This window comes from Pelodiscus sinensis, chromosome 1 (assembly GCF_049634645.1).
Source record: "Pelodiscus sinensis isolate JC-2024 chromosome 1, ASM4963464v1, whole genome shotgun sequence".
Lineage (NCBI taxonomy): Eukaryota > Metazoa > Chordata > Testudines > Trionychidae > Pelodiscus > Pelodiscus sinensis.
In genome coordinates, this window is record NC_134711.1 from 183817322 (window position 1) to 183840312 (window position 22991).

General features: G+C 43.7%; 1 protein-coding gene across 6 annotated transcripts in view; it reads left to right on the plus strand.

Moving 5' to 3' along the window:
• Nucleotides 1–22991, plus strand: part of ITSN1 (intersectin 1) — a 194762-nt gene that overhangs the window by 45874 nt on the left and 125897 nt on the right. For all 6 annotated transcript variants that reach the window (XM_075911169.1, XM_075911141.1, XM_075911179.1 and 3 more), the window contains exons 2-5: nucleotides 6138–6197; nucleotides 12171–12263; nucleotides 14358–14421; nucleotides 19657–19817. In XM_075911169.1, the coding sequence (XP_075767284.1) occupies nucleotides 6170–6197; nucleotides 12171–12263; nucleotides 14358–14421; nucleotides 19657–19817 (346 nt within the window). In that variant the 5' untranslated portion in view covers nucleotides 6138–6169. The remainder of the gene's footprint in view (nucleotides 1–6137; nucleotides 6198–12170; nucleotides 12264–14357; nucleotides 14422–19656; nucleotides 19818–22991) is intronic.

The window sequence follows — 22991 nt, forward strand, 5'->3', positions numbered from 1 at the left end:
CTGCCTATGAAAGTGATCACGTGTTCTCTCTTTCAAGGTGATGTTGTAAATAAGAAGCAGGCCACATTATCTCCCATAAATGCAAATAAACTTGTTTCGCTACGCAACTGCATGAACAAGTAGGACTTATAAGCTCTGAAGGTTTACATTGTTTTGTTTTTGAGTACAGTTATGTCATAAAATAAACTCTACATTTGTAAGTTGCACTTTCATGACAGATCACACTACAGTACTTGCATGAGGTGAATTGAAAAATACTGTTTTTATCATTTTTACAGTGCACATATTTGTAATGCATATAAAATAACCACTATAGATTTTATATTTTGTGGTGTAATTGAAATAACTATATTTGAAAATGTAGAAAAGAAGCCAAGGGTGCAGGGTGTCTGTGTTGTGACCTGCAACAGGGAATTGGAGTATGGAAGGGGGTAGGGTGCCAGGTGCAAGCTCTGGCTGGGAGGCACTTATTCTAGGCAATTCCTGGCCAGCAACCCAGTGGATCTCTCAGGTAGGCTCCCTGTCTCTTGCGCCCCCACACGCCACTGAAAGTCCCATGTGTGCATCTGCACAGTGCATGACATGCTGTGAGGGAGGCTATGCAAGCTGCCTGTCTGGGTTCTGGCCCATGGGAGCTGTGAGGATTGTGCTGGAGTGGCTCCACAAAGGCCTCCCTCCAAGGGGTGCATGCCATGCAGAGATTCACACTCTGGCCTCAGCAGCTGGCCACTTTGAGCCCGTGGGGCACAGCAGACAGAGAGCCTGACCGAGGGTCCTGCTGGGCTGCAGGTCATTGGCAACCCAGGGGATCGTGGTGGGCTGGATCCGAATGAATGTTTGGTAAGCTAGACTCAGTCTCAAGGGCTGTATTTTGCCTTCCCCTGATCTAGACCATCCTTGATAGATGTTTGTCTAGCCTGCTCTTAAAAATCACTGAGGATGGACATTCCACAATCTCCCTATGCAATTTTTTCCAGTGCTTAACCACCCTGACAGAAATTATTTTCCCAATGTGCAACCTAAACCTCCTTTGCTGCAGTTTAAGACCACTGCTTCTTGTCCTATTATTAGATGTTGAGGAAAATAATTTTTCTCCCCCCCTCGTTGTTCTAATCTTTTAGGTATTTGAAAGCTGTGATGTCCCCTCCCTGTCTGTTATTTTCTAGACTAAACAAACCCAATTCTTTCAATCTTCCCTAATAAGTCATGTTTTCTAGACTAATAATTTTTCTGCTCTTTGGGACTTTCTCTAATTTTTCCTGAAATGTGGTATCTAGAACAGGACACACATACTCTAGTTGAGGCCTAATCAACAGAGAGTAAAGAAAGAGAATTACTTCCCATGTCTTGCTTACAACATTCCTATTAATGCATCCCAGAATGTTGTGTGTTGTGGGGTTTTTCCCCCAATAGTGTCACACTGACTCAGGCCCAGCTTTAGGAAGTGTGGGGCCTAATTCGAACAATTTCGACGGGGCCCTGCAGCAATTTTGGTTGAGCAAAAAAAAAAAAAAAAACCACACAAGTTTCAATGGGAGGGCCAGAAATTTTTTTGGTTGAGGAGGGGGGGGGGGGGGAAAAAGCACACAAAAAATCCCCAGCTACCTCTCCTGCAAAGCCTCGGAGGTAGCTCACTCTCACTCACACGGCACAGGGAAACCCTGCGCTCAACTCACACTTCCTCTTCCGCAGTGCACCCGGCACACTTCCGGGTTCAGGACGCGGGGCCCAATTCGGGGGAATCGGACGAATCGACCTAAGGCTGGCCCTGCACTGACTCATATTTAGCTTGTGGTCCACTATGACCCCCTAGGCTACATCTAGACTGCAGAGTTTTTTTCTGAAAAAAATACGTAAATTGCAAAGTGCAATTTGTGTATCTTTTTCCACTTATTTTCCAGAAGAGGCTTTTCCAAAATTTGGCCTGTCTACCTCCTCCTTTCGGAACATCCCTTATTCCTTTCACTGAGAGAAATACAGAGACGCCGAAAGAATGCACCTACTTTTTCAGGAACAGTTCCAAAAAAATGGACGTGTTCCCTGGATGCCTCGGAGTTTTTCCTGGGATCCCTCTGCAATCCCGGAAAAACTCTGCAGTCTAGACATAGCCCTAGATTCCTTTCCATAGTACAGGCAGTCCCCGGGTTACGTACAAGATAGGGACTGTAGGTTTGTTCTTAAGTTGAATCTGTATGTAAGTCGGAACTGGCGTCCAGATTCAGCCGCTGCTGAAACTGACCACCAGTTCTGACTTACATACAGATTCAATTTAAGAACCCCAAGCGTCCCCAAGACAGCTGCTGCTGAAACTGATCAGCGGCTGATTCCAGGAAGCCCGGGGCAGAGCAACTCTGCCTCCGGCTTCCTGTAGTCAGCGCTGGTCAGTTTCAGCAGCGGCTGACTTGGGGACGCCTGGGGCAGAGCAGCTGAGGTGCTGCTGGGTTGCTCCAGTAGCGCCACTCCTCAGCGCTACTGGACCAACGTGGCAGCACCCCAGCTGCTCTGCTCCAGGCATCCTGAATCAGCCGCTGCTGAAACTGACCAGCAGCGGCTGAATCAGGACGCCTGGGGCAGAGCAGCTGGGGTGCTGCCGGGTTGGTCCAGTAGTGCCCAGAGCGGCGCTGCAGGACCAACCGGCAGCGCCCCAGCTGCTCTGCCCCAGGGTCCACAAGTCTCCGAAGCGTGGTACCCCGCCGCGACTGCGGCTTTGCTCCCGGTGCCCCTGGTCTGCTGGGGACGGTCCCCAGCAGACCAGAGGCACCGGGAGCAGCTTTTCTCGCCCCGGAGGTCGAGGTGGCGGGACCGCTGCGCTCTGGGCGGTCCCGCTGCCTGCGAGCTCCGGGGCGAGAGAGCCCTGTTCGTAAGTGCGGATCCGACATAAGTCGGATCCGCATAACTCGGGGACTGCCTGTACTCCTTCCCATTTTGTATGTGTTTAAGTGATTGTTCCTTCCTAAGTGTAGTAGTTTGCATTTGTCCTTGTTGAATTTCATCTTGTTTCTCAGACCATTTCTCCAGTTTGTCTAGATAATTTTATCCTCCAAAACACTTGTAACTCCTCCCAGCTTGGTATCATCCATTCATATTATAAGTGTACTCTGTATACATTATCTACATCATTGATGAAGATACTGAACAGAACTGGTCCCAGAACTGATCTCTGTAGAACCTCACTCATTATACCTTACCTTCTGATGTTTGAATTGATTCCTTTATTACTTATTCCATTATCTTTCCTGGTACAGAAGTTAAAGCTGCCCCGTCTATAGTTCATACATGTATGTGTGTGTAAATATGTATATGTACAAACACATAAGATATAACTGTTAGACACTTTCCAAATATGTAAGATGTAACTCTGCCCCAGAGAGATTTCTTCCTAATAGTTTAAAAAAAAATCCAAAACTCTTAACTAAGAGTTTTGACTGTATTATAATGCTGAGTTATTAACTCTATTTTATACATAAGGAACACTGAGGTTTCAGACCCAACTGAGTGCACCATCAAATCTCTGAAGGTCTTCATTCCTGTATAAAGCTAAGGCCCCCGCCCCCCTGTGGAATTTCCTTGGACATAATAATCAACCTCTCTTTAGAGCAAATAATCAGGATTACACTGCCAATACCAAACCTAATTTTGCAATGCCTTTCTAGGATATGTTAATCTTTGTGTCTCTTCTCTCTCTCTCCTCCCCCCCCTTGTTTGTTTTTCTGTTGCATCTCTCTTTTTCCAGTTAAGTATATCTCTGTATTTATCTCAGAGCTGGAAGGGATCTGAGAGGTCATCCAGTCCAGTCCCCTGTCCTCATGGCAGCACCAAGTACCACCCTGATAGATTTATCCCTGATCCCTAAAATGGCCCCCCTCAAGCATTGAACTCACAACCCTGGGTTTAGCAGGCTAATGCTCAAACCACTGTGCTATCCTTCTTCCCCAAGTCTAAATTTCAGCTCTTTCCATTTTTATCTTCCACTTTTTTCAATGTATTTTTCTGCTTCCCCCCCGGCTTATTTCTCTCACTGCATACTCCCTTTTCACTCTAATGTTTTCTCTGCAGTTTGGTACAGATTTATGCATTCATAAGCATTGAGCAGGGCACTAGTTATTAGATTTATTTTGTCTATCTAGTGATAAGCTTGCTCTTCCTGTGGATTTCCTGAGCTACATGTGAGAGATTCTTTTCAAATGACTGAACTCTGCAGTGCTTGCAAGCACTTTTCTGCCCCAGTATTCATAATCATTGATTTTTTTTAACTTGTAATATATGACTACATTAAATGGATTTTTGTTTTTTGTTCCTTTTACTTTGGTTTTGTCTCTTATCTGGTCTTGTAGTGTTTTCCTCCCCCCTCTCCACTTAACCAGCCACCTCTGGTTCTATTTTCTGTCTACTATTTCTGTCTGCAAACACTCCCACATAGTAAACAGTTGAAGGGTGCAGGAGCAGATCTTCTATTTTGCTGATTCCTTTCTTTAAGTTGTAAGTATAAAATTGTCCATGCTGCACTGATAAAGTAGTATATCTATGGAGCTGGAACACTTTGCATAGGAAACTGCTTTAGCATCTGCTGTTTAAGAAACAAAATCCAGAATACATAGGAGTTGGGGGAGAGAGGGGCATGGTTTTGTTTGCTGGGGTATATATGATAGTGAAACAAAAAGGATAAAGTGCAAATCATTTAAAGTTGGAATGCCTTTTGGAGCTATTACTCTTATTGACTAAATAGTTAAAGATTAAAATGAAAGTTGGATTATGATATCATTGTACTGACTTGCATCAAGTGCCATGATTTTATGCTTCTTGGATTTTGAAGGAATTGACACTGATCTTAATTAGAAAATCTAGCTGTGGTTAAGGAACATAATTCAAAGTTAAGGAACATAATTCAAAATTTGTGGAGTGAGATAATGCAATAGAAACCACAGATAGATTATAGGTGAGTTGTTGTATCTTAAGACTAGTCTCTTCCTTTGTCACTTTTTCTAAATTACAATTTTAGTGGGAACTTGGCTTTCATTACATGATTTTCAGTAATAGTGACCGGGGGTGGGGGAGAGTAGTTTCAGTGACAATGGTGGAGGTGAATGCATGTAATATATTTAGGTTTATTGACACATCAATATCAGAAATGCTTAAAGACCACTATGGAAGTCAGACAACCTGGAACAGCAGTTTTCTTTTAATACCATTCTTTTGGTACGTTTGTATTTTAATAATTTTGATACATTTTGTTGCTGTTTAAACAGCCTACATTATTCTCCCTTCAGTCCTAGTGCCTTTTTTCCCCTGTTGTCCAGAGAAAACAGTGGAATCTCCTAGGACAGGAGACAAGTTATTCACTGCTTGTTGGTTCTGTCACTGGCCATTGTCCCTCTGGCTCAGTTCATGTCACTTTTTGTGAGGAGTAAAAAAGGGGGGGGGGGCATTTTTCTAAGTTAGACTCCCTGGAATTGCTTTAACTTTGAAGAATAAGCAGTATTAAGTGAACATTTTAAATGGATGCATGGCGTTCTCACCAAATTAATTTTTGCCTTATGTTTCTGGCAAAAGTCTTATTTACAGTCTAGTCATTAGTTTAAATTTTTGTATTTCTTATTTTACAAGAAAGACTACCTGATCATGATGGTGCATCTTTATCAAATATTCTTTATTTTTTAAAATGGCTCAGTGGAGAGAGTATGCGTTTTCATCAGCTGTGGAATTAGATTTCCTGTTCTTGCACTTGTATAGTACAGAGATGTTGTACCCAATGCAAGTAATATTTTGATCAACTTGTTCAGCTGTTGCAAGAATCTGGTCTGTGTGGCTGATTTTAATTCTTCCCTGTACATCGCTCTTCTATTATAAAGAATGGTACTTAGCTTTTGAGGATTTTCTTTTCACAAGAGTGAAATTTAGCTATTCACTAGTAAAGGCAAACAGCAGAAATTCATGGGATGTTGCAACACCAGTATGCATTAGCTTATCCTTAATAGTTTATTTTATATTTATACAGTGCTTTATCTGTTATCCTAATTTTTCACATAGCATCTGGTTATAAATGATGATAAAGTGTTTTTTTTTTTAAAGTTGAACATCTATTATATTTCCTTGCAATGAAGATCTATTTATCTTAACATACTACCTTTCTGTTTCAGGCATCTATTAGCAAGCTAAAAGTAACTGAACCATGGCTCAGTTTCCAACACCTTTTGGCGGTAAGATTTTTGTTGTTTGATTTATTTTGTTTTTAAACCAGAAAAATTATATTTCTTTCTAAATGAATTCTAGACAGTAATGTCCATGAGACTCATTCCCCTAGAGTACCAAAGACCCATTCACCAAGATGAGTACCAGAAGAGCAGATAGCTAAGCATTAAAGGGTATGTCTGCTCTATGAAATTAGGTCTAATTTATTGAGGTAAACTTTCAGGATTTGATTTTATAAAGTCAAAGGTGCATGTCCCCACTAGGCACATTTGATCAACAGAGTATCGCCACTACCATGGCTACCATTGACTCTTACAGTAATGCACTATGGATAGCCATCCCACAGTTCCTGCCAACCATCGGCAATGTGAATGTCTCTGATGAGACAGTTGCAGGTAGTTCCACCTCCTCTCCCTTCTCAAAAGCAATGGCAAACCAATCATTTTGCTTCTTTTCCCCTGGTTATCCATGCAAATGCTATGTAGCATGGCAAGCATTGACCCTGTTCTGCACTGCTTGCTGCAGCAGTGTATAGCTAACAACTTCATTATCCTGCAGTTTGTCCAGAGCCTAGCCAGGAGTCTCCTGTGTGAGGAAGAAAGTGAGGAGGCCACATCCACAGACATGCAGGAAACCACTGAATAAAGTAGTTGGCAGAGGTTGGGCATGTTGATACAATTGAACATTGATATTGGTCCTGGGAAACAAGCACAGACTGGCTCATCGGTTAACCGTTTAAATGAATACACTATCACACATGGCTACATTTCTATCACTATCCCTTGTTGGGATAGTAAATAAAGATTCTGTTGTTCTGAAATCATGCATTTTTATTTAGACAACACTGAATGGAAAAGGAATTATGGCATCGCAAGGGTCTAATACTATAGAGAGGGGTCGGGGGCACAAGGATATGGAGCTTATTACATTCACCCTGTGTAGAAATCGAAGCTGTGGAAATGACAGCCTTCTGCTCCATGAGCCATCTCTCAGAATTGAGTGAATGGCTTCCCGGGCCTTCCCTTTCACTGCCTTGCATTTGAAGACATTTGGGGGAGGAGGCTATAGAAACTGGTGAGGAGGGCATGTGGGTGCAGTGGGGCTCTGTGCTCTAGCTGCTTTTTCTGCACCTCTCCCACATGCCTCATCAGGTTTGTTTGCTCTATCATGAGCCTCAACATCTCATCCCATGTGTTAAATTCATGTTCTCTGCATGCTCATCTGTTCTGTTTGGCATAGATGACTTCTAGCAGCATGAGTTCCGTGCATTGAGTTGTGCCCTATCAGTGCAGGCGAATTGCATGATCTTGTTAAACATTTCATCGCTTGTATATCTTTTCCCCATTCTAATCTGTGAAAGCCTAACTGGTACAAGCTACTCCTGACTTGCGATGCGATCCGTTATTGGGATAGCATCGCAAGTCAGGGGCGTCCTAACTTGAGCCCGCAATTACCACAGGTGTCGTGCGCCATTGTAAATGCGGGGCCAACGACATAAGTCGGGGGATTTCGGCCCCCTCTGCACTTATGGAAAAGGTCGTAAGTGCAGGAGGTTGTAAATCGGGCCGTCGTAAAGCAGCGGCCTCCTGTATAGCAGGGGCAGATACCACAGACCAGCCACCAACTGCGTTAGGGGAGAAAAAAAAAGCAAACTTTACAGAATGTACATTGTAAAACACAGAGGATAAACTTTTTTCAGTGAAGCAGGTGTTACGTACAAGGCCAAATTTTTTATTGAGTGCCTTCTGGTAAGGTTTAAAACAGGCAAAGAGCTGGGCAGCAGAACTTATTTTACAGGCTGTCATAAATGACTCATTAGAAGGGGTCTTTAACTTCAGCTTTGAAAATGTGGGAAAGGGTGCTTGCAAACTACAGCCCTTACTGTATGTGTGTTCGCATTTCCAATAGGGAGCAGTGGGTTTGTTGTGGACAGGCACAAAGCATAGCTGTTCTCTGGGATGATCCCTTAAGAGTTCATCACAAAGAATTGCCTCAGTGCTATCAATTACAAAACTTCTCTCACTCATTCAGGTCACCATGCATGATATCCATCTTTTCTGAATCACAGAGCATGATAGGGACTGTATGCTGCATGAATATAGACAGAAACCTGAACCTTATACTGCTGTGCTTTGTGCTGAAAAGATGCCAGATCACTTACTGCTGACTCTGCATGGAGGACATAATAAGGTAGCCCTTCCTAGAAACCTTCTGAGAAGGATTGCAGAGTACTTAGATGAGAGCTTTGAAGAGATGTGCAAGGAGGATTCCTGCTCCATCTCCAGGCATGTTAACAAACTGTTCCAGAAGCACCTGCTGTGTGGGTGGACTGGTTACCACTATATCTCAATTATTCAGGGCAGATCAAGGATTAATCCCAATTACATTTAACCAATTACATTTACTGTAGCATGATTACAAATGTGCACTCACCAGAGGTTCCTCCCTTGCATCTGTCAGCAATAGGTCCTGGGAAGGGGTTGGCTCCAGAGTTAGGAAAAGACTCCTGTCTGTCAGAAAGAATGGATCCTCTGCTTTCCTGCTGAGCATTCTCCTCCTCTTCGTCATCTACAAAGTCCTCCTCATAACTGCCTGAAGCTGTTTGAAAAGTTGATTGGGAAATATCCACGGACAGTTTTGGGATAGTGGTCGGGTTTCCCCCTAGAATCCCACTCATAGAAGCAGCATATCAGTGGCTCTGACCGGGAGCAACTGTTTGCCTCCTTTTGTTTTCTGGTATGCTCGCCTGAGCTTCTTTATTTTCACACAGCATTGTTGGCTGTCTCTGCTGTGTCCTTTTTCTACATGCCCTATGTGATATTTAGCATAGATATCAGCGTTTCTTCTGCTTCAGAGGTGTGCCTGGACAGATTCTTCTCCCTACACAGCAATCAGATCTACTATCTCCTGCATACTCCATGCTGGAGCTCATTTACAACCCAGGGGGGCCGTGTCTGGGGGGCCAGCAGGAAGAGGGGGTGGGAAGCAGAGCTGGGGGGAATCGGGAGCCGTGGGGCTGGACAGGAGGAGGGGGGTGGGAAGCAGACCTGGCGACGCGGGGGGGGGGGGTGCAGCCACAGGCCACTTGCCGCTGCTTGCTCTCCTGCCGGGACCCAGCTGAGCACTGCTCAGGTGGGCCTGGTGGGACAGGAAGGGGGGCAGGGCGGTGATGTACACAGCCAGGGGGCAGGGTCATGTACATCACCGCCTCCCCTTCCTTTTCCCGCCATGGCACTGAGTGGTGTACCCCTCAGCCGGGCTGCCGTGGGAGAGGGGGGAGGTGACGTAGACAGCCCCGCCCCCTGGCCGTGTATGTCACTGCCCTGCTCGTCGTCCTCCCCCGCGGTGGCCAGGCTGAGCACGCAACACTCAGCCTAGCCGCCACGGAGGGAGGGGAAGGGGGTGGGGCGGTGACGTACACAGCCAGGGGGCAGGCTGTGTACATCACCGCCCCCTTCCCTTCCCTTCCTGCTGTGCCCCTCAGCCAAGCTGCCAGGGGAGCCAGCAGCGCAAGGGGCTGTTTGGGCTCCGCTGGGGTGGGAGGGGAAGGAAGGGCGGTGATGTACACAGCCCCGGCCCCGTATGTCACCGCCCCGCCACCCTCCCTCGCGGCAACCCGGCTGAGCAGGCAGCACTCAGCGAAGTGCCATGGCGGGGGGGAAGAGAAAGAGGAGGCGGGGAGAGATGGAGGGGAGAGAGGCAGGAGGAGAAGAGAAAAGGAGGGGAAGAGAGGCAGGAGGGGGAGAAGAGAAAGAAAGTCAGAGAGCAGGAAGCGGAAGAGAGCTGAGAGAGAGGGGGGAGGCTGTAGGGAGAGAGCGAGAGCGAGCTCAGGAGAGAAGACCTGAAAATCCTGTCTTATAACGGGCTAATTGGCTAGTTTATAAAGAAAAACCTGGAGGATAAAAAGAAGAGCGGAGAAACAAATGCAAAAGTGTTCTCACTAGACAGTGAAAATAGATTGTTACATATGTAGGGAAATCTGGAGAAGGTATTTTTCAATGTCATTGTACTGTAAAAACATAGATTAACGTGAAAATTGCTAAATATTGAACTACAAACTTCAAATTTACTCTGGAGGACCAAGTAGTACAAAATATTCCTATCTCTAGAATTTTTCATTTAGTCAGGAGTATAGTGTATGTGCTCTTTTCCTACCTTGTGCTTCATTGTTGCCTATTTTATATCCTCTTGCATATTCACACCCTTCTTGGATGAATGTGATGCTTACTTCTACTTCTGTGATGGTACAAATCCATTTAATGCACAACTGTTGATGGCTTGTGATGCTACTTCGCTGAGTTTAGAAGACACTGTATCACATGCTGTGCTGCATATGCTGTTTGAGTGGGATTAGTGCCTTAAATAAGCAAAAGCACATAAACTTTCCATGTTTTCTGTCTTTCATTAAGCCAGACCTCTTTTAAATATCATCACAAATTGCATTACATGTTGTATGGGTTTATAACCTAAGATCTCAGTAAGCAAAAAATTGCTGAAGCATTGCTTAGGAGTTCATTTCAGTCTTTGGTGGTTTGTTATTCATATGGCTGACTATATTTGAGGATATGTATGAATGTCAACTATAGATTGGTTGGATATGAGATTATGTAGAGATAACATATTAAAGTATTAAAAATGATTCCCCCAAGTGGAAATGACTCCTCATAATTTGTTCCCTACAACTAAAAGTCTAAGTAGTATAAGTTTAAGTAGAAGAAGGATATAAGTGTTTAGATTTATTCTTGTTAAAGTGTTTAGATTGTGTTATCAAGCTTGATAAGTGTTTAGAATTATTATTATTATTATTATTATTTAAGATTGTTAAATGTTTAGATTTATAATTATTGCCCTTCTAGAATATAATTTGTTAGGAATGTAATATTAGGTCATGTAACTTAAAACTGTTAAAAATATAATACTATATAGCCAGAAACAGCTCCCCTCTCTGTGTCCCAGGGCACTCTCAAACTTATTGTTACACAATTGATGTCCGTTCTCTTCAAAGCATTGTGAAGCAATTAACCCTAATCGCAAAGTGAAACATTGTAACTATAACAGGTAACTAATTCAGCACTCAGAAAGAGAATGTTTTAAGAAATGTCACCCAGAAACTTGTGACTTTTTGTAACTACAACTCTTGTATATGTAAAGTTATTATTATACAAAATACTGTATGTGAAACATTAATTAGGGAATGTATGTAAGAGAGAGAGAGTGCTTGGACAATGAATGAATGGTTTTGAGAGGTGCCAGCCTGAGAATGCAGCAACAAAGGGCTGAAGAAGGTGTCAGGTGCCAGTGCAACCAAAAGGTGTCAAGTGGAGAAAACCAAGTACTGGAGGTCCACCCTATGAGATCACTGACGAGCACCTGACAGCCACCCTGGACATTAGCATGATGCAGCAATTCCCATAGACTGGCATAGGAAGAAATTCCTATAAGAACTGGACTAAAAGACTATGGAGTCAGAGTCCAAGGTTCTGCTGCCAGCCTACCAGGAGCTTCAGATGCGCATCTGATCAGGACTTCGCTCCCAACTACCATCACTTGTGTACAGAATACCTGGCCAGTATTCTGTCACAAGCAACTTCCAGGCTGGTAACTATAACAAATACACAGAACTTGGATGAATGATTGAATTAATGTCTATATCTGTGTGTGTGTGTGTGTGTGTGTAAGGGTTAAGTAGTGATAGGAATAAGTATCTAAACAACATTGTTTGCTTCTATCTTTTCTTTATTCTTTATTATCTTTACAATAAGTGTGGCTTTTTGCCTTATCCCCTCATAAGATCCTGCTTGCTTTTATTGGTACAACAATTATTTATCCATTCTAATATTTGTTTTTCCTAGCAAATTAATTATATCAGTACCACCAAGTCACACATTTAAACTATTTTAAAACTTTGTGTACATAAGACTTGTAGGGGGAGAAAAGTAATGTACTTTGTTTCTGACTTGGATATTTTCTTTCTATGCCAGGCAACCTGGATATCTGGGCCATAACTGTGGAAGAGCGAGCTAAACATGATCAACAGTTCCATAGTCTGAAACCAACATCTGGATTTATCACTGGTAATTTGATACTTTCCACATCCAATTCCATTTAATTATATCTATAATTCATAGTAAATAATTGTGCACAAAATGTATGGGAAAAATGCAGGCATGGCTTGATTCATACTATATTTCAGCTCTCGTGTATCCCTCTGCCATATCAACTTCATCTCTTTTTGAATCTTGCTGAAAAACTTATCTTTTCTCTGGTTTATATCACTTGATTTTTTTCTCTTTATATTCCTGCTCTGTAAAGCAATGCTACTCTATCTTATAGAGATGCTTGCTACTTCATAACAGTCATTATGATTTTGTGGTTCTGATTCTGTGATAGTGTGATGACTTGATGTTTACTTAGGTTTGATAAGTAGGGCCATTGCACTGTCTCAATACATTGTTGTGTTGATTGATCAATATGTGAAAAATACAGTCTTAAATATGTCGTACCTGTTTAAATAAAATCAGTTTAACATTTTAGTTAAACCAGTTCAAACCTCTGTATAGACAGCCTTTTATAGCCATTTAGAAGTGGCACATATCGGTTTAGTTTGTGAGGATTAAGCAATAAATCCACAACCATAGCTTTCACTAATTTAACAAAATTGTCTTTTAAATCGCTGCAGAGTAGGCTAAATACCATAGAGTGATAACAGGATCTTGTACTATGGGGCTGCATTTAGACTGGCATGATTTTGCGCAAAAGCAACTGCTTTTGCGCAAAATCTTGCCGCCTATCTACACTGGCCGCAAGTATTTGTGCAAGAACACTGACTTCGTAATGTACAAAATCAGTGATTCTTGTGCAAATACTCCGATGCTCCCGCTCAGGGATAAGCCCTCTTGCACAAGTATTCTTGTGCAAGAGGGCCAGTGTAGACAGCCACGTTAATTTCTTGCGCAAGAAAGCCCGATGGCTAAAATGGCCATCGGAGCTTTCTTGTGCAAGAAAGCATCTACACTGGCACAGATGCTCTTGCGCAAAAGATTTGCTTTTGCGCAAAGGCACATGCCAGTATAGACACTCTCTTCCGCAAATACTTTTAATGGAAAAATTTTTTAATATCCATCCATTAAAAGTATTTGCGCAAAATCATGCCAGTCTAGATGCAGCCTGGCAGTTTGGTGGCTCTGTTTGGTTCTCTTTCCCCTCTCATTGCAGCTATATGTGAAGAAAGAGAATGGAGATGTATTGTTTTCCTTGCTATCAACCTGTTAGGAGGCGTTCAAGAGTCTCACCTCAAATCTGTGGTCTTGAGCCTCATCTGTGGTCCTAAAGAGCCACTTATGCCTCTCACAACACAAGTTGATTATTTCTGCTCGTCATATGACATAAAATCTGTTATGTCTCTGTATGTAACTTAATTTTGTAAAAAGTGTATATGTAATAATTCTTGTAGCCTTTCTACTCCTTTCCTTCATAGATCATCAAATTTCCTTTTCAGGAACCTAATCCTACTGGACCTAACCCTAAACTTCTGTCTTCCTCATCCTTATCTACCTTTACCACTCCACTGGACGAAAGATGGGAAACTACCTCAGAATTTTTGCTGTTGCCCTTCTTAATGGCTAATTAGTCTCAAAGATTGCTTTGCTCAGTTTTTCTTGACTGGTCTCTATTGTACCTTAAATACCCATGGAAAAATAGAAAGTTTTAGATTTGCATTGATGGAAAATAGTGTTTCCTGTGGAGAAAGCATGTGCTTCCTTTATTTTGCTAGGCATATGATTCCAAGAAAGAGCCATTAAACATGTATTGAGCAGCAGGAACCATATGTTTCCTAATGTCCATCTCAATAGATTTTTCCTGAAAAATGTTAATGTCCAGTTAACTTAAAATGGAAGCAACTTCTGCAGATTTAAATATGGAAGCATGAGGTAGATATTCCCCTACAGATACCCGTGATTCACTAGTACCTAAAATTACATCTGTAATATTGCTTGCAGATTGCTAAATGGTAAGCTGAATTTAAATAATATCCTGTCGTATGTTCCATGTTATTATATATGCTTTTTAATGATGGCCTTTTGAAAGCTTTGACTTTTTATCTCTGTCCTCTCCTGGGTATTGTTAGCAGTCCTTCTGAAATGATGCCTTTCTAACTTATTTTACAGGTGATCAAGCTAGAAACTTTTTTTTCCAATCTGGATTGCCTCAACCAGTGTTAGCACAAATATGGTAAGTATTAAAAAAAAAATATCTTGAGTTATATTGGCGCAAGGAATTCAGTAACACACACATTGCACTTAATATGTTGCTGTTTAAAATCACTCGCTTTGCTCAGCTTATAGTCTAAAAATTAACACGACAAAAGCACTTGTTGCCATGATCCAGCTGTGATTTTTTTTTTTTCAAAGTTACTAATATATTTCATATGCTTCTTGCAGAAAGTAGTCCTCTTACTGGAAAGTGACATTAGTAACAGGAGGTGGTTTGATAGAAAGTGTATGAAGAAACCATATAAAATATTTTTGGCTTTGTTAAATTAATATAGTCATAAAATGCAATGATTTTTAAAAAAATATTAAGATACTAGGTATACCATCTGAACTGGACCTTCATAGGTATCATAACACTTATAATCTGCAGAAAATCTATTTTAATCTTAGCATTGGGATAACAGGGTTTTGAGACGGGGAACAATGTTTTTATTCTTTCTGGGCAGTGAACAAATAAAAATTTGCAAAAATTCATTAAACTGCTAATAAACCCAATGGGAAAATGTAATCTAGTTTCTTCATGTGGGTCTTTCAGATTGCTACTGTTTCAAATATATCAGAGTTGATTCACAAAGCTAGTTTTAATTAAAATCTTGAAGAAAACTTGAGAGCTGCGCCCCCTGCTCACTGTGCTCACCAGTCCCCCTCTCTCTGGCAGCTTTCATAGCCAAAGAGCATGAGAGCTACACTCACCAACCCCCCTCTCTGGGATAGGTGTTTGGCGGGGAGCAGGGGGACAGGAGCAAGCTGGGGGGTAGGTGTCTGGCCAGGAGGGAGGGGGCAGGAGCAGGCTAGGACTGTAGGGTCTTGGGGGAAGGGACTGGGGATGCAGGATCTCAGTGAAGGGTGTGTGTGAGGGTGTGCGAGGTCTTGGCAGGGTGGTAAGTGAGGGGGTTCAGGGTGCAGGGTCTTGGTGGAGGAGGTGTGTGAGGGGGTTGGGGTGTGAGGTCTCAGCTTGGGGGTATGAGTGAGTGGGCTGGGAGTGTGGGGTCTTGGCAGGGCATGTGAGAGGTGAGTGGGAGTGCAGGGTCTCCATGGAGTGTGTATGTGAGGGGGCTGGGAGTGTGGGTTTTCGGAAGGGTGGTGAATAAGGGGGCTGGGAGTACAGGGTCTCTGCAGGGCGGTGAGTGAGCAAGCTGAGGCTGCACTGGAAGCCTGTGCTGGTGCTCCAGCCTCATCTCTCCCAACCAGCCTTGACCCTGCACCCCCCACCCACCTCATTCAGCACCCTGCCAAGCAGTGGGAGACGCTTCCGTGAAGTGCGTCCCTGCGCTGCTGTTCCCCAAACTGGGGGAGGGGGAAAGGAAGTGGCAGCATGCAGGGAACCTTGAGGCTTTCCCCCATCCCCTAGGAAGCTGGTGCTGGTGCTTCAACTTTGCAGGTAAGAAAGGGCGAGGCTGGAGCACCAGCACCAACTTCCTGTGGGGAGGGAGAAAGCCCCAAGTCTCCCTATACTGCCGCTTCCCTTCCCCCGGCTCAGGCAACAGCAGCACAGGGACGTGCTTGAAGGAGGCTTTTCCTGCTGCTCGTGGTGAGTGAGGAGGGAGTGGGGGTGCAGGGGTCTCAATTTGGTGGTGAGGCTGGAGCACCAGCATGGGCTCCTTACTTCTGGGGGAGCTGGGGAGGCTGAGCTGGAGCTGGTGAATGAGGGGGCTGGGTGGAGGGGCAGGAGTGAGAGAGCCTCCAGCATGTCCCACTGCTGCTGACTGTGCTGCCCATGAAGCTCCCTCCACTTTGGCTTTGCCTGCAAGGGAGGCAGGCAGTGCACAAAGAGCCCTTTGTGGTATGACCCTGGCTTGTGCCCAGGGCTTTTCCATGCTGTGCCCGCTGACAGCGTGGGCTCCAGCTGGGCAGGCTTTTCCCTACCCTCTGCAGCGCTCCGAGATCCCTCTCCTCCCGCAGCAGCAGGGCGCTGTGCACTCCAGGCAACACTCACTGTAACGGGCCATCCCAAACTGAGCTAGGGGCCCACCTCGTTGCTGCCTCCTCCCCTGGCATGAAAGCACCACTGGGGGACATCTCTCTCACTCTTGTCTTGTCTTACCTCTCCCCCTCCCCACACAATCTGTTGACACTGATGCGATGTCATTCTTTCCCTGACTGACATATATTATAATTTAAAAAGTTTAAGGGGTATAGTTCTTTTAATTTGGTGAAAATTGGATTGCTACTTAGAGTAATGTGAAATTTGTTTTCACTAAAATAGAATGTCAGGAAAAACTACCTAGTTGAAATAGAGCTATTATTGAATAGCTATTTTGAAAACAGTCATTTGTATTTTAGACCTTGGACTACATGAAGGGAGTTTTATAAAATTAAAGTAGCAATACTTCAGTTCTTAACAAAATACTGTGAAAATATCAGGACCTTTGTAGTTCAAGCCAGAGAAGTTGCTATGGTTTATCATGACAATTCCTCTGCTGATCTACTTTTTACAGGCTTTATTGTCTGTAAAGCCAGTAATCTTTAAAGTGTCTAAATAGTCTGTGAAATGAGATCATAATAGCTCAGAAGGTAAGAACTATTATTAGCTAGGCCATAATCTGGATTTCTTCCAAAACCACAATGCTGTTTCTCCTTCCTGAAAATCTCCACCCAGACCCTGCATCTCTAGCTTAATTTAAAGTCAGACTGGAAATCTTATTCTGTTCAGAATTCTAGTTCTGCAGTTAATATAAAAATAGTTGGTAGATTAATCCTTTTCTGACATCCACTTTCATCCTAATATTCTCAAATTTTGTGGGAGATAGATGGTGAAGATGGTGGGAAGATATTATGGTAGGAAAGGCCATGGGATTTTATTGTTCAATGTATACAGTAGTATAGTGACATTCCAGATTTAATTCCTGCTGTGGTTTGGGTTTCATAGTTTAAGATGAACATTGGAATTGAAAGCTAGTCAGTTCAAGTAGAGCTTCCTTGCTGGTGTGTGTAACATTCTAAAAGTAACCTTCAGAAAGGTATTTTTATAGTTTAATAAGATGTGCTCTAAGCTTCACAAATCCTGCCTGCCTGGTCTTTGACCTTTTACAGATGGCAGCACTGCAGACATTCCATTGCAGGGTATAAGGAAGATGGTAATGCCACTTCCATTTAAGCATAGGAGGGGAGAGAGATCCATGTGGAAAGGATCCCTTCTGCATCTAGATTTAAGATGAACTTTTGCAATTATCCAAGTAAAAAAAAAACTACAATTATGAATACAGGCATGTTTTATAGATATAATAAATATATAATCCATTTACTCTCCTACACTGGTTTCCAGCCAGCTCTTGAATAAATGAATTAGTGTACATTAAGTTCTTCCTAATATTGTTATAACCAAAGACTTTTTGTTTTGCGGAGCAGTGAAATTTAGGTGGTAGTTACTGTCAGCTACTCAGCAGTCAAGTCAATGTTTACATAAAAAGTAGCATTGTAAATTCAGAGTGTATGGTTAGAATCTTTGAAAGTGATAAGAAACGTGTTGTTTCTCTGTTAATGGGGGGAAAAAAGCCTTTGAGATACAGAAGCTTAACTTTGTATTTCCACTAGCATATTGTAATCATTAAATGTATGTAAATGCTGCAGCCTTCTAGCTGTACTTCATTTTCCTGAAATTTGTGTGAAGCTGAGTAAAATAGTAAAACTATTGAACTACAGCAAATGAATAGAATAGCAGGACAGACATTTAACTAGAGATGAAATTTTTTTTTATTAAGTGGGCAGATAGGAGTTTTCTCATGTAATGAACATAATGGGATCTATGCATATCTTGTTTCTTATTATTATTAATTGTACATAGAAGGAAACAATGTAGATTGAAAATGTATTGGCCAGGAGGCCAGTCTCTGTAGCAGTCTCTTGCCTCTGGAATTTTCTTCCACTAGAACTAAACCTACTAACTGGGCCACATTCAAGAAGTAATCCAACATAATCCTTGTTTCTAACAGAATTCTGGAGATCTTATTATACAAACATGGCCTTTTCAGTCTTCTCATGTAAGTTTGTAGTGCAAGATTTTTGACCCTAAATCAGCATTTTGCTGGCCCAACAGGGGAAAAAAACGTGGATAGTTTTGAACCAAAACAGAATTAAGTAGTTAGTTTTTTTTTCTCATAGTAATGAAGAACAGAAGAGTTTAAGTCAAACGAAATGTTTTGAAATGACATCTTCAAATTTTGTTTTCGGGGGGGGGGGGGGGTTGGCAGAAATTACTAGCTGAATTTGAACCGAATACATAGGCAAACTGTGATGACCCTTAATTTACTTACATTAATGCTTTACTTGGTGTTTATTTAATTGCAAATAACCTCAGCATTGAACTAGATTGCCTGGCTGTCAGGTGGGCATCTGGTTACAGTATTGTTGCCATGTCTGTGAACTACAGTCTGTATCTCTAATAATTTTGTTTTTAGTTTGAAATAATCCTAATGTTTTATACTGACATTAGAATATTTTTTATTCTCTCTAAGGAAAGCATCATAATGCAACTCTTAATTTACAATTGCTTAAATCATTAACATGCACTTACTTTTTTTATTTTGGTTCTCAGTTGCAGAAACTAGTGTTATCCCTCCTCTTCCCATCCCTCCTCCCTACCTCCTGCTGTGCACTGTTTTCTTAAACAGTCTACTTTTTGTTTCTTCATTTGATGTAGTGTAAAGTCAAAGACTACGCTACATGAAAGCCTATTCAAAAACTGGCCTCAATGTTTTATACTTGAACACTGTAGTCTAACTGAAAACTCATTTGTACACTCCATTATAATGCTTTTAGTGCAGAGCATGAATTTAAAGAGCAATTTATTATAGGACTAGCTGAAGTACAAATTTGTTGACTAAGTCATTTGGTTCCCTGTGGTGCTGTGTGTAGTACCATGTCGTTTTAATTTGTGCAGTTTAGCAAAGTTTCTGTAATTACACTAATCCTTCCTTTCAGCTTGCTGCACTGTAGTTCCCTTATGTAGTAAAACATAACTTAGAAACATCACGGTTTCATCATTCAAAGGGAGAAGCTGAGAAACTTTCTGTTTATTCTTTAAATGGTGGCTTAATTCTTTTGTGTTCTGCAGAATTCCTCCTAAGCAGGAATCAGACGGTTCTTGAGTTTCTTGCTTTGTGTGTGTGGGGGAAGGTAGGGGGATTCTTTGCTTATGGGAGAAGTCACATAGTCATATTTTAAAAGCATAATTGTAAATCCTGCTTGTTTGTAGGGCACTGGCTGACATGAACAATGATGGGAGGATGGACCAGATGGAGTTTTCCATTGCTATGAAACTTATCAAACTAAAACTACAAGGTTATCAGCTCCCCTCTGCACTCCCTTCTGCCATGAAGCAGCCTCCCATTGCTATTCCTGGTGCACCAGGGTTCGGTAAGAATAGAATTTGATCCTAATTCTGTGGTTTGATAAAGTTTAGAAACAACCCAATGAGTGTGGCTTCTTAACCTCCATGCATAATCAATAACCAAGCCAGTTTCCTACTCTGGTTCAGACCCTGCGGTGCTCCCTCTGTACTTTCACCACCCTAAGTTCCCTTTAGGGCGCATGCCTGTGTGGGTGCTCACCAAGAATTCTAATCCCACCCATCTCTGCAGAGCTACACAGCAGCACTCACTTTCTTTGAATGTGGAAGGTAAGCTGCTGCTGGTGGGCTTGGTGGGAGAGTGGGGGAAGCCAGGTCTGTGTAGTGGCTGCCCGGCTATTCCCAGGATGGGGCTGTGGGGTGATCAGTGGCCATCTGGTGGGCAGCTGCCCATGTGCTGAGGCTGAATCTGGCATCCGGGGCACCCACCCACCCTATGGTCCTGCCCTGGGAACAGCTGTTCCATGGCCCCAGTTCTAGCCTTCCCACCATGTGGCCCCATCCCAGGAGCAGCAGGGGTCAAGGCTGTGTGGCAGCTGCCAGAGCTGGGGCCGGGGCCATGGTCACGGACCACAATGCTCTTTTTAGTTCCATGGTCCCAACTTCAGCCCCAGCATATGGGGCAGCTGCCTGCAACACAGCCCCACTTTAGGAGCAGCTAGGTAACCACCACACGGCCTTGGCCCCAGCTTTAGTCCTTCCCCAGGGTTGGAGCTGCAGCCGGAGCTGCATGGTGGTTGCCCAGCTGCTCCTGGGGCGGGCCATGTGGCAGGCGGCTGCCGGGGCTAAAGCTGGGCTGCAGTGCAGTTGCTCCAGGGGCTGGAGGTCCCCTGCATCCCCATTCCTCCTCTTCCTCTCTCACTGCCCTCTGGCTCTCAGAGTTCCCTGCCTCCTTCAGCTCCCTATCAGCTCTCTTTCCCCAGGCTCTCCACATGTCACTGCCCTATCCCCAGCACCCCACTTCCTGCAAACTCTCGGCAAACTTGCAGCAGCTTCCCTCTGCCCCAGGCAAGGACTCGCAGCCAGCCCCATGGGGAGCAGCCTGGAACTGCCCCTGCTCTGCACACAGGCTGCCCTGAGAGCAGTGCTCTCTGGGGAGGCAGATCTAACCTTCTCCCGATGCGGTGTGGGGGTGCTGCCTGGGAGAAGGGCTTCGGGTCCCAGCAAAGGGGGCTGGCCAGGCTGGGGTCTCTGTGCTGGAAGGAAAGTCTCTTGGGGATCAGCACCACTGGTGAGTGCCACAGTGGCATGCATCCCAACATGGGCACATGACCTCAATATTAATGCACAAGATAAAAGCTCATAGATGGAAAATCTTAGAGGGAATGCTGCTCACCACCCCCAAATATTAGAAAAAGCAGGCAGGCCTTGCACTCTCCAATGAAGATCAACAGAACTGAGCTGTTTCAGACCAAGGGGAGTGAGTGAATTCTGAAGCTGGGAACCACCTTCAGTGAGACCACCTTGCTGGCAGTTCCTTAGATCTTTATTAATGTGTCTCCAACTGTAACCATTGCCAGAGTTACAATCAGCAATCTTGATTTAATGTATCCAAAGTAGTGTCTGAGCACTGCAGTCCTCACATGTTGGCCTACACAGAGTGGCAATAATAGTGAGGCTGGCTACTGCTGCTTTAGTTCTTGAAGCTGGTATTGCTGAAGTGGTTGTGGCTCCAAAGAAGGGACTGGGTAACAGAGGACTGGTATAGAATAAAATAAATGCGTGGGCTAGAGCCTGGGACCTCATGCTTAACAAGTTGAATTCTGGTGTGGAACCTACTGTAGATATGCTCCCAGCTGCATGCATACAACCTCACCTCTTCCCCAGTACAATTGTTCAATCTCCTTGACCTCCACTTGTCATCTATGCAGCTGTTCTCATACCAAAAATATCTGATTACTGTGCTTTTCCCTGTTAGCTGCAAGCAGTGTACCAGAAACACATTCTTTTTTAGACAGTGGCTGAATGTAGATTTCAGGTTTTCTACTCACCAGTGTTTGACATTACTTCTCTTTATCTCTCACACAGTGGACAACTTTCTTAAATTCTTGTATTTCTTCAGTTAGCATTGCAGTCACATAATCCTATAGCAGGGATTGGCAACCTTTTAAAACCAGAGAGCCAAACTACATCAAAATTCAGAACAAATGGTTAACAAAGAGCCAGAAGAGAATGCCCATTTACATGAGTGAAAATATACAACTTAATATTATTGATAACTGACATGATGATTAATAGCATAAATGAAACATTGTACTCACAGACTTTATTTAATGGGACTTGCATCTTTTCACACATTTCTTTGAGATGTACATCATAACTGGTCAAATCCAGCTTCATTCAGGCTGTCTTCTGTCAGTCTTATGACAGGGGACTGGAGGTGTGGGGTGCAGCAGTCTGGGGCTATGAGGGGCTCAGGGCAGGAGGTTCAGGTGTATGATGGCCTCAGAGTTGAGGTGTGGGGGGTGCAGGAGTGTTATAATGCTGCGGCCAGATGGGGGCTAGGCCACAATTGGGGGCTTGTTGGCCAGGCTTCCTTTTTAAATAAAGTAAAATATTATGCCCAGCACAAAAGGTTTCCACATTATTTTTTATTTATGGCAGGGGTGGGGAACCTTTTTTGGGTTGGAGGCCACTGAGTTTGGGTGAAGGAGGCACTTGTGACCTGAGGCACAGGATTGGGGTGCAGTTGTGACTTAGAGGAGGGGATTACAGTGCAGGAGCTTGGGAAGTGACCTGGTGCAGGGGCTTGCATTGTGACCGAAGACAGGAGTGGATTGTGATCTGGGGCAGGGGATTGGGGTGCAGTGTGTGGGAGGGGGTATGGGTTCAGGAGGGGGGGGAAGAGGGTTTGGATTATGTGAGGAGGCAGAGGGCAGTGGGGAAGGGAGAGGCTAGGGTGCCAGAGGCAGGTGCTGGCTGGGATACTTACCAGTGAGACTTCAGGCCAGTAGCTCAGGAGTTTGCCACACTCCTCTTCCTCCTCCTTCCCCCCCCCCCACATCCACACACACACACACACACACACACACACACACACACACACACACACACACACACACACACACACACAACCCCCCCCCCCCCCCCAAACAGGCTGCATTGGTGCTTCATGTGCTGCCTGTTTTTGAAACAGGCAGCTTCCATTGGCCAAAAAAAGCCAATAGGATTGTGCTATGGGG